Below are 12,406 nucleotides of genomic sequence, written 5' to 3' on the forward strand. Positions count from 1 at the left end.
ATTCTGATCTGATACTGAACGAACATAACTGATCTGGTTTTTGTGCCCACTTTAAAGTGGAGGCTGACTCATTAGCTTCTGAAGCGGCTTGAGATCCGCCTTTAGACTCCTTGGAACCTTCATCTACCTTCCTTGGAGATTGTTCTTTTCCAGAATCAGATCGCTTAAGAGCATCCCGAACATTAACAACTTCGTCTAGCAACAGTTGTTCATCCCAGCATAGAAAACATCGACGTGCATCTGCACGGTTCAAATTGAGGAATAGACATGTTCTTCTCCCTATTGAGCTCATGCGCACTGGATATGATTTCAAAAAACACAAAACAAAGTCAAAGAACCAAACTTTAGCAGCCCAAAGAAACAAACTGAGAGGATATAAAGCTTCTAGAATGTAATACAAGAGATATCAAGCCTGAAAGACCAGGCACTGATATCTTCAAATATATAAACAATGTGAGCAAAGAAGAGGGCTAACCATGGTAAACCTAACAATCAATATGAAAACTGAAACGACCCGCACTCAAAAAGCGTAATGAGAAAGATTTTAAACATCAGCGAAAAAAAGTGAGGAAATATGTGGCCTTTTCTTGACAATCACAAATCAAATGCGAGAGAAATGATTCTACATAAATGATAAAAGTGAAATCAAATTCTCTGAAAGCAACAAGCAACACAAACCAGAGGTAACAAAAGTAAAAACACATACATGCACAATCACTCAAAAAGTGATCAAATCACCTAAAATATGTACATCTCATATCCAATTTTCCCCACTACTCCATCGACGCCAGTGACGGGAAAGCTCTTTATATCAAGCAACTTATGAACACAAATATACGCAACTGGTCAACAGTTAGCAAAAACGTTTTGGATACTACATTATGTTCGTTGTTCTTCCTGGTGTCGACTTACAGAACACAAAATAAGTTAAGTAAGCTAATGTTTGTGCCCTCCTATTCCACTTACAACTAAAACTTCCTACAGAACACTTCTTTATTCTTCTAATCCTACTTGTATTCAAACGAACAACCATCAAAATACACATCGACTTGTTCAATTTCATACCGATACTCGAAATTGACCCCAACAACAACAGCAACAAAAATTAAAAATCCTGAATTAATTATTCTAAAACCAATTAATCAATGACTGACGCTTGCAATAAAATCAGACATAAGAACCCTAAAAGGCTGACTCCAACAAGCTACTTATGCCGATTTATCAAATTAAATAGACCATTAATTGACATTTCTAAATAAAATAATTGAAAAAATTGAGATTAAAACTCAAACCTTGGAAGGGTCAACTTTCTGGAAGTTCTTGGCGAGGTAATGACACGATCAACAACCTCAGATTTGTTGAGGAAGGAACATCGGTCCTCATCAGGAAAGTGGCGGTGAGAGAAGAGGAGGTTGAAGGAAGACGAAACCGAAGATGGAAAATATTTTAGAATTAAGCCCATTTCTCTCAAAAGGTGTTTCCATCTTTGGTGAGCTTACTATCACCGGAATCGCCCCTGCAAATGAAATACAACAAGGTACAAAAAACTTAATACCCAAAGAGGTAGATCTCCTTGCCAGTCAACTGAAATCATCAAAAACAAGTCAAAATTTTAGAACATCCAAAGATTCGCTAACGATAAAAACATCGCTTTAATCCTGCAGCAATGTTCTAATTATATCTCTCCCAAACTTTCAGGTCTCTTCCAAAACGCAAGGTGCAAAAAATGGATCGTCAGACATTTGATTTTATTTTATTTTTTTAACGTGCATTTAGCAGTTCTATCACATCAAATTCCTATACAGGCTAATTATGAAGGAGGACAACTTTAGGCGGGCTCACAGGAAAACATTTGCTTCCCCTTCCAGAATAATGGGTCACATTTGAATTTAACAGTTAAACCATACATTTTCAAGAATTGCATCAAATTATGACACAGGATTAACAGTGTAAGGCGATCATTTTATAAGCATATGATATCATGATAAATGCTCGAAGTTGACAAAAACCGACTACACAAGTCAAATGTGGCATTTTATTACGGGACTGAGTAACAAAATCGTTGCATACGTAAAACCCTGGCTACAGTGTACAGACTACAGAGTTATACGCCCATACGACCCGTTACTGTCTAATTCCCCCTCTAAAAAACAAACTGCAAAGCACATGGACGCATTCACTTCAATTGACCCACCAAAGCCCTCAACGTCTCTAGCAGACTGTACCAAAAAAGACACGAGGACCATACAAAGTTACAAACCAAAATGGACCTCAATGTATGTCTTAAATTCTTAATAATAAATGAAAGATTGAACCTATTCTTACCATCCTGAATAAGTCTAAATTCATGAAAAATACTAAATTGCTATCATGAAACTTTATGACATCTAAGAAATGCGGCTTTGAGACTAACCATAAGTTCCCATTTATAGTTGGTTCTAATTATTTGATCATGACATCCAATAACAAAATATTACACCAATGTAATAAAGCAATGAGCATCTCTAAATTAAGATGGACGCAGGACATAAAGCATGCATTGTCATCTACAAGATTTCAGCATGTAAATCTCCTAACATAGTGACAACAATGTTATTGGCAAGTAACAGAACAGGAAAAAAACATAAAGGAACGAATCGGAGGAAGAATTTCACCTCACAACATCTCACCCAAAAAATGAAATGCAGATATCCCAAGTTTAATACGAAGTAAACAACAATACAACTCAATTCTTCTAAACGTGAAGATATAACATTCCAATCATGTCAGGACAACCAGAGTATATAGCAACCGATATCCGAAGTTTAATTAATAAACAATCAACAAAACTTGTTTTCATTTCTTGTTCATGTCATTTCAGTTCCTGTAAACCTGAACAACATAACCATTCCAAGCAGAGTATGCCAGTATGTACCTAATAGAACAAACCAACAAAATCACTCCAAATCAAATTAATCTAATTTACACAATTCAAACTAATTACCAACAAAACCCTAATTACCAACCATTTCTCACACAAAATTAAATTAAATTCAAGAAACAAAAACTAAATTAAAAGAGAGAGATACCTTGCGAACCAAGTGAGAAGCACCAACTTTTGAATCAAAAACTTCTTCTTTTTGGAAGAGAAGAGAGATCGAAGAAAATGGTGAAAACTTCAAAACATCGCATCAAATTGATCAAAGATCTGACCTAATAATAGCAGCAAAAGACTTTGTAAAGGGAGTTGCTCAAATGATGAATAATAGCAGCAAAAACCATCGCGAAGATTTGACCTTTTCTGAAGAATTGAAACCCTAATAGCAATGCATCCATACACAAAATAGAGGCAAAAAAGCCCAAAAAAAAGACTTATCAAATAAATATGAACGATAAATCGAGGTAGAAAAAAACAGAATTCAAAATCTAATCATAGAGGATAATATACCCAACAAGAACAATTACCTAAATAAGGTAAATCTAAACATGAAGGGAACTTACATCTTGAGCGGAGATCTTAGCCAGGAAGGTGGAGTCCTCTTGTAGGGGATAGAAGAGGCGGACATTGAGAGTGTAAAAGAAGAAGTACCCGCGACTGTGCATACGACCCATGGTGACGGCGTAGGTAAGAAGTAATCGATCCTAGTTTGGGTGGCGCTACGACAGCTGCTTCTTCTCCTTGCTGCTGCTGACGACGCGTCACCGATCACTTTGTAAATTTGGATTTGAGATTGATAGTTAGGAGTGAGAATGGTTTGGTAGTTGATGGAGTGAATTATGAAAAAGAAAATGAAAGAGCTTAGAACCCTAGAAATAGGTGGCCTCGAATGGCTGGGAGTGTTTGCAGAGAAGAGAAAAGGGGAAGATCTGAATGACAAAAGGGTTTAACGTTAAAGCAATGACTGAGAGGAAGGGCACAAAAGATAAATGGTAGGAATATAAGGGCATTTTGGTCATGGGACTATTGCATGAATAGTGAACTTGGACTCCTCACTTTTAAAAGGTTGTAGATTTGAATAACAAAAGAATTGTTTGAAAATAAGGTGTACAAAAGATTTTGACTAATTTTCAAACGATTAATAATTTTTTTGTCATATATACTGAATTATTTTCCATAATAAATTATTGAAATAAATAAATAAAAAAGTTTTGGTAGGAGAATTTTTTACCGGGAAATGACACCTATCATTTTTTATGTCTGTTATATAATATAATATAATATAATGTAGTAGAAGATTGTCTCGAATAATTGAGTTTAATTCTAGATTTGTTTGATATTTCATCTTTTAATTAAGTACTATGTAACAAAATGAGATTCACAACAAGCCTTACTTTTAGATTAAGCGATTAATTTTGTTCCTGGAAAAAAAACTACTCCCATTTCAAAACCTTACACGTTTTATTTTAATTTGTTTCATAATATTCTTTACAGTGTGCTTTATACTATTTTTGGACATAAAATTTATTATCTTACTCCTCTTATCCCACAACATTTACATTTTTTCACTCACTTCCCTTTGTTCATTTTTTATGTCCATCCACCTTTTTACACATCTATCTTCATTTATCAATATTTTATTAAATTATCCCATATTTTTCTTAATATTTATGCAAATATTAACCGTAAAGATTATTATGAAACGAAGGTAGTATGTTGATAGGTGATGAATACGGACTACGAAGGAGTAGATTTTATTATTACTATGTATTACGTACTTTATTGCAAAGTTCACAGGTTTCAGGGTTGTTAACTAAAAGGATCGAGTTTATCCCTCAGACTCACCCATAATATTCACTCTCTGTTATATCAGCTTTCCACTAACTTTTTCATTATTCAGACTCACAAAAGACTCTTCTTATTTTTACACATTATCCCCAAACTCGTCTCAAACTTAACTAAACTCTTTTAAAAAAAGTAAGATAAAGTATAATGATGTGGAATAATTTGATTTGGTTGGAGGAAAAGTGGAGTCTTAAGTGAGTCTTGAGTGAGTCTTGGATTTTCAAACTCATTTCAAGACTTGTTGTAATCTTTTGCCATATTATCCCAAGACTTAGACTCGAGACTCACCTTAAGACTCACCACAAGACTCACCTTAAGACTTGAAATAAACTCACCTCAAGACTTACCTTGTGATAAAAAAAAAACCTTGAGATATATGCATTTATTTTTTACTACACAAAGACTATAACCATGTTCAATTAGCATCAATTCATGTTTATTTACCCAACTATTTATCTGGCTGCACCATGCTTATAAATTTAATAATTTATGTTAGTGTGCACCCTTGTCCACCATCTATGTTATGTAATTCGATACATGGGCTTAGATCGAGTATCCGTAAGTGGTAATCAAACTAATCGCTACATACTCTACCTCAAAGGAGTAGGGATAGCCATGGGTCGAATTCAGATTAGCTGGAGCTTCATCCACATCCACTTGTTTATCAATATGCTTCACCCGCTTAACTCATCACCCACATCCACCCATCCGTCATCCGCGGTTGGAAGGGTGGATCGGGTGAATAACAGATGAATGTTTTATTTTTTTAAAAAATCAATAAACTCTAACATATACTTCGTACTTGTAGTAATTTTCATCAATAAATAAATATTTTGTATAAAAAAATAACCACAAATGATTTGAAAAATAATAATTTGCAATAAGAAGTAAAAATAATTTCTTGAATATATAATATTTTTTTAATTTGAGTGAGTAATATATTAACCGGATGAATTGATGATTAACGGATGGAGCGAGGGTCATCCGTACCCGACCCGATCCATAACCCACATCTTACCCGTCTAGTTCGGATATCCATCCACTTAATAATTGCGGGTGGATCGGGTAAATGGATATCTCTTTAACATTCCCATCCCTACCAAGGAGGATTTAGTCAAGTAACCAACAAAAATACCATGACACTTACCTTTTTCCTTAAATGTTGCACCATATTTGATTGTGCACTCTCCAATACATGAATATAATTGTTTCTTAAATTATGTGTAAGTTTTAAAAAGTTGATATTTAGAAAATATTATACATCTGTTCCGTTTTAGTTGCAACCATTACTGTTCACCTCAAATTTTGCAATGCAATTGAATAGGTAATAAATTACATTCATGCCCCTACTTTTAGATATAATTTGGAAAAATGTGGGTTATTGAACAAGAAAAAGGGTAGTTTGTTAAAGTCAAGTAGGTAAAGTTACCAAAAATAAAAAAAGGTGGAACTAACAATAAACAGTACAAAATAAAACGTTGCAATCAATACGAATCTAACAAGATCCTACATAAACTATAAATTTTCTTACTTGTAAATACAAAAAGATAACAAAAATTTTACGGAGTAATATAAATAGTGTGAAAATACAAATATTACGAAATTTAGGGGGGGATCAAAATGTCAAGACAAGCAATCTCCCCTGTATAAAGTGAGCACATAGAATTTAGAATTTCAACAATTTAAAAATTTGACCAAATAAGTCTAAAATGTTCCACAATACGTTAGATTTGTCTTTAAAGACATTAAACTTTGACTAATTCGGATTAATAAAATCTAAGTTACGAATGTAATTTACAATTTCAAGAATCTGGAGTAATTTTCTCACTTTTTTGATTTGTCTGACACCTTCACGTTGAGATGCGAGAAGAAGAAAAAAGGGGAAAAGCAAAAAACATAACTTGGGGAACAACCTATGACGTTAATGACGTAATTAATTTAATTTATGATAATTAAAAGGTGGCATTGGTTGCCATTTCACATGGTAGGACTAGGATTTCCACAGCTATCACACATGGCCCCCCTAAAATCTCAATGTAAACCGGGTTTTTGGGACGGTTTTCCGGTTCCGGGTTTTTTCATGGACACGGAACACCCCTAGTTTCGATCAATATCAGTTTTCACTTTCCACAAAAGATGTTTTAGTGAAAAGCAGCAGCCAATTCTCAAGCAATCATACATTCATACCCAACTCAACGAAACTACTCAATCTTTGCTTATTACGTACGTGCAATATTCAACAATGTTGATTGTTGAGGTGGGAAAGTACCAAATTTTATTTTGGGATCTGACTCGGCGCAAAGACGGAATATGCGCCATGTTCTCTTTCTTTTCACCTGATTTCTACTGAACTACGACTCTACGAGAACACGACATAGAACTGAAAATGATTCTGACTCGGCGCAAAGACGGATATATGCGCCGTGTTCTCTTTCTTTTCACCTGATTTCTACTGAACTACGACTCTACGAGAACACGACATAGAACTGAAAATGATTCTGACTCGGCGCAAAGACGGATATATGCGCCGTGTTCTCTTTCTTTTCACCTGATTTCTACTAAACTACGACTCTACGAGAACACAAAATAGAACTGAAAATGATACAAATAATGATTTTTTCTCATGGGCTTGACATTAAGAATGTATTATTGAAATATTACAACCAAAAATCAATGAGGTGAACCACAGAAAAATGCAAACGAAATACAATTATTTTTCTATGTACACACAAGTTGAGAGCAGGGCTAATGAGATAAATGATTAACATACACATTTCACAGAGGGATTGCTTAATGGAAATTTTGCCAAAACTCACTGTAACAAAATGCAAAACAGAGCATATAGAATGGAATTAAATTACAACTTCCTGAGAAATAATCTACCTCGTCGGTGAGTTATTTGACTCACATTACTATTTCCGGCTTCAAAATACTGGATTTGATCTCCTTGTGGGGAAGAACTACTCCGCCGTTACTGTAAATCTCATCACAAACATGAACATCTTCTCCAAGAACTGTCATGTTTTCTACTCGGGCCCACTGCCCGACAGTTGAATGCCATCCGATGATGCTGCTGGAGATGCAGGCATGTTTCTTGACCCGAACCCCTCGCATAATTGTGCACCGAGAAAGTCTAACACCAGCCTCTATCACGCAACCCGGCCCAACTGCTACATCTGGACCTATAAGACACCCTTCTCCAATTTTTGCACTCTCATCAACCAAGACATTACCAACAATATGAGAGCCACTAGCAAGTTTTGGTGATGAATTCTTCCTCAAAGAGTCAAGGTAGAGCCTCAAGCCAGTGATGTAATCTCTTGGTTGCCCAATGTCCATCCAAAACCCAGGTAAAACCATAGCATAGAGCTTATTCTCAGCCGCAATTTTGGGGAAGACCTCTTTTTCAATGGAGGTTGGTCTTAGTTCAATTTTGTCAAGAACAGATGGGTTCAATAGGTAGATCCCAGCATTAATCTTGTTACCCACAAATATTTTGGGCTTTTCCACAAACTTCTCAACCTTCCCAGTTGATTCCTCTGTTACTACAACTCCATATTTTGATGGTTCATCAACCTGTTAATTGACAAGCACATCAAAAGTTTAGTGGTCATCAGAAAATGGCTATCAAAAAATGAAGAGAAAGGGTAGTCTGACTCTGATTCAATCATTCAAGTACCTTTGTCACCATAATTGAAGCCTCTCCTCCATGACTTTTGTGAAACTCGATCATTGCTTTTAGCGGGTACTCACTGATAACATCACTGTTGAGAACAAAAAATGGCTCACCCAGTTCATCAACCAGTTTGTCCCTAGCCAAAGCCAAAGGACCAGCAGTACCCAGAGGTTCAGTCTCTTGGGAGCAGGTAATTGTGATCCCAAGTTTGGCCTCAAAGTCCTTCAAGAAATTCAACATCACCTGTTGGAGGGAAAGAGTTGATAATATTAGTGTCAAAAGTTTAGAAGCATGTGTAACTAAGTTCATGACCAGCAGCATGTGTAACTAAGAAATTCACCTCTGGTTGGTAATTGATAGCCAAAACCACTTCAGTAACACCAACAGCCTTCAAAGCTTCGATCTAAACATAATGGCAGAAACTATACATGAGACAAACAGGTTCCACACCTAGAACTTATAAACTGTGATATGGCACAAATGAGCTACAATTGAAAATAGTCTCATTTCCGCACACAAACTTTCTTTATAGCAAAATGTAGGCAATCATTATAAGTCACAGAGATGCATTCTCAGAGAACAGAAATTCATTAGAAAGCAAGGTGAAAGTACAAACCTGATGCATGATCATGGGCTTGTTAGCGAAATCGACTAAAGGCTTAGGAACACTGAGTGTCAATGGCCTCAGCCTAGTTCCAAAACCTCCAACAAGAATCAATGCCTTCATTTTGAATCTTTAAGTTGCTTTCCTACTTGTTTGATTCAAAATAGAAACCTAAGCCATCATCAACCACAACAGCACCACAACCCATAAACAAACATATAAAGTAATGAAGCATGGTATATAATTCAACAGACTGTTTCATGTTCAATGTGCCAAAGACAACACTAGGGGTGAGCTCCAAACAATAAGCATCAAGATTAAAAATCAAATCATGTAATAATGAACACAACCACATTAGTTAAAGGATGGATATTAATTTGAACACATTGAAGTAGAAATTCTCCAGTTATCTAGATTTTGACCTATTTTTACCAATCCTCCCCACCCAAATTACATCACCTAGAATCCAAATCCCACCAACCACAATCAGTCCTAAATTGAGACTATAACTACTCCCAATATGACTAAAGGCCCAGGATCGAGTCCCGTCTACAATTTCTCAATTCAGTATCAATCAATTCAAGAATCAAATTTTCATAAAAATCCACAAGATCATTGATCAAACACAGCTAAATTACAGAAATCATAATAAAATTGATTATACCCACATCTCACAAAACCCCACAAACCAAATTGCAAATGAACAAACCCAGCATTGCTCATTTCGTTTCAAAGATCTAAAACCCAAAAAAAAACAGCAAATTCATCAAGATACCTAGAGATCCGGCATTCAGATTAAGATAACAACATAGAAAAAAATAATTAATTAAAGGGTATACCTAAAAAGGAGATGAGATCAAAAGAACAGAGAGAAGCAATTGAATGAATGGTGATTTCCCTCTCTTTCTCTTTCCTCGATGGAGTGGGGAAGGGGAAGAGGGGGAAGGTGTCGGTCGATGAATTGTTGAATGGTGATGAATAATGGAGAGATAATGAATGTTGTAATTTGAAGGGCTGTATTTATATATATTTGATTTCTTTTAAGGAAAATTAAATAATCCAAATTAAATGTGAGCCTTCTTGATTAAATTTTGCCTTTAACTCGCTTTCAAGATTTTTATTTGGTATAAGACTTATAATTCTATATTCTGAATTGGAATATACTCTTTTCCATTTTTTTTTTTCCAGACATAAAGTCATAAAGGGATGACCCAGACTTGTAATTCCGATAAAAAATTTATCAAAAGGTCTTGCGCGCATTAGGTGTACAATAAAAAATTTATCAAAAGGTCTTGCGCGCATTAGGTGTACAATAAATTTATTGTACACCAAGATAACTTTTACCTATTTTTTTGTAACTTTAACCTAGTTTTGATTAACTTTTATATTAGTAAAAAAACGTTGATAGATACTCCCTCCGTCCCGGAATACTTGACCTGTTTTCCTTATCGGGCCGTCCCTTAATACTTGACCTATTTCTAAAAATGGAAATATTCTAACAATATTATATCATTTCTCACTCCACCCCTATTAACCCACCCACCCCCTACTCCATACAAAAAATAATTAAAAATTCAACCCCTACTCTCCCCCAACCCCACCTCTTAACCCACATCCCACTAACTACATTAAAATAATACCCCACTATCAACTACTACCTATTAAATTAAATAAGTCAATTCAAGTTCCTTAAACTTTGTGCCGGTCAAACCGGGTCGAGTATTCCGGGACGGAGGGAGTAAACATTTTAAAGAGTTAAATGATTAATTTTATACATTATTAGTGATTTTGAAGAAACAATTTTTATTAAAATGAAAAGATTTATCTTTAAAAAATGGATAACTTTTACATATATAAGTTTAACTTTTAAACATCTTGAGTTAACTTTTACTTTGGTATACAATATTTATTGTACGACCATTGTAAATAAGAATTTGTGAAAATTTATTCATCGGAGTAAAAGTTAACATAAAATACTTAAAAAGTTACCCTAGGTAAAAGTTGTCTAATTTTGTGAGATAAATGTTTCATTTTAATAAAATTATTTCTTCAAAATCAGTATAATGTATAAAATTAATCATTTCACCTTTTAAAATATTTAATTACAAAAAAATAAAGTAAAACTTACGAAAACTGGGTAGAAATTATCTTAGTGTACAATAAATTTATTGTACACCTTGTGCGCGTAAGACCATTTGTTATAATTACCAATTTAACGAGTTAAACAATCATAAATTTTTATTTAAAGGTGGTGTACAATAAATATTGTACACCGAAGTAAAAGTTAACTCAAAATGCTTAAAAGTTACAACCCCATTATAATGTAAAAGTTATGGAGTATCTATGTTTTAGTGACAATTATATTTATTTCAGTTTAACAAAAGTTATTCCTTCAAAACTACTAATCTCTATTATATAAAGGAATGTATGAGGCGGCGTCAAAAAACTGATTGTCGGTTTTACCCTTATTTAAATCAGAAAACGAAAAACTTAGAAGGAAGTCAATTTAAAAGAAATTGCAAAAGTCAACATATATTAAAATCAAGAAAAAATAATCAATAAAAGGGCCAGAAATTTACCAATTACTCCGTAAATATTATTGTGTGTGTACTTTTAAATTACAAGCACGCATTGCGTGCATAAAAACTAGTAATGTATAAATGTAATCATTTAACCCTCTAAAATGTTTATCCATCAAATTTTTTCATAATATAGAAGTTAATCAAAACATATTAAAAGTTATAAAGCTGGATAAAAGTTATTTGATGTGCAATAAATTTATTATACACCTTGTGTGCGCAAAACCTTTTGATCAAAATTGTACTGTTAGAGTTGTGGTAATGGCTTTATAATTTTTTCCGAGGGAAAAACATAGTGCGTTCATTGCTTCAAGGAAAAGTGGCTAAGATTTTACAATAATAAATAAATACAAAATTGTTTTGAATATTGTTTATTAACACGACTTTATAATTTTTAGTCTTATATAAATCCTCCTTCTGCCTCTTTTTGTTTGCCCCGTTTTCAAATTTGGGTTGTCTCTTGAGATTGCTTCATATATACCTTAAATAATAAGTTTTCTCACTTATTTTCTCTCTTTCTTTCTCCTCGTGAGGCCACTTTACTAATCCATCACCCATGTGCAATATTTACAACCAATTATGGAAAAATTGATTCTAAAAATATAACATTTGGCCGATCTTCTTAAAAATGGCTGGCCTTTAGATTATCCAAGAATAATACAACATTTACCACCCATCTGCTTTTATTAGGCTGGTATGAGTAATGACTTGGTATAACAGGTTTTTCGTGGCAAATTGTTGCATTTTATTTATTTATTCTTGTTCCACGACCATAAAAGCCTAAC

General features: G+C 34.2%; 1 protein-coding gene and 1 long non-coding RNA gene across 2 annotated transcripts; both read right to left on the minus strand.

The window, feature by feature from the left end:
• LOC130466132 (uncharacterized) lies at positions 1–3,192 on the minus strand. Its single transcript, XR_008926152.1, has 3 exons — positions 3,069–3,192; positions 1,293–1,516; positions 1–297 (listed from the first exon to the last, which is right to left on the minus strand). It is a non-coding gene; the product is annotated as an uncharacterized lncRNA (long non-coding RNA).
• A 4,169-nt stretch (positions 3,193–7,361) lies between these two features.
• LOC110785479 (mannose-1-phosphate guanylyltransferase 1) lies at positions 7,362–10,045 on the minus strand. The gene is made up of 5 exons (XM_021989922.2): positions 9,882–10,045; positions 9,055–9,213; positions 8,779–8,841; positions 8,442–8,681; positions 7,362–8,338 (listed from the first exon to the last, which is right to left on the minus strand). The coding sequence occupies exons 2-5, from the start codon at positions 9,163–9,165 to the stop codon at positions 7,667–7,669; spliced, it is 1,086 nt and encodes a 361-aa protein (XP_021845614.2). The 5' UTR covers positions 9,166–9,213; positions 9,882–10,045; the 3' UTR covers positions 7,362–7,666.
• Positions 10,046–12,406: the final 2,361 nt, after the last annotated feature.

Source organism: Spinacia oleracea, chromosome 1 (genome assembly GCF_020520425.1).
Source record: "Spinacia oleracea cultivar Varoflay chromosome 1, BTI_SOV_V1, whole genome shotgun sequence".
Taxonomy (NCBI): Eukaryota; Viridiplantae; Streptophyta; class Magnoliopsida; order Caryophyllales; family Amaranthaceae; genus Spinacia; species Spinacia oleracea.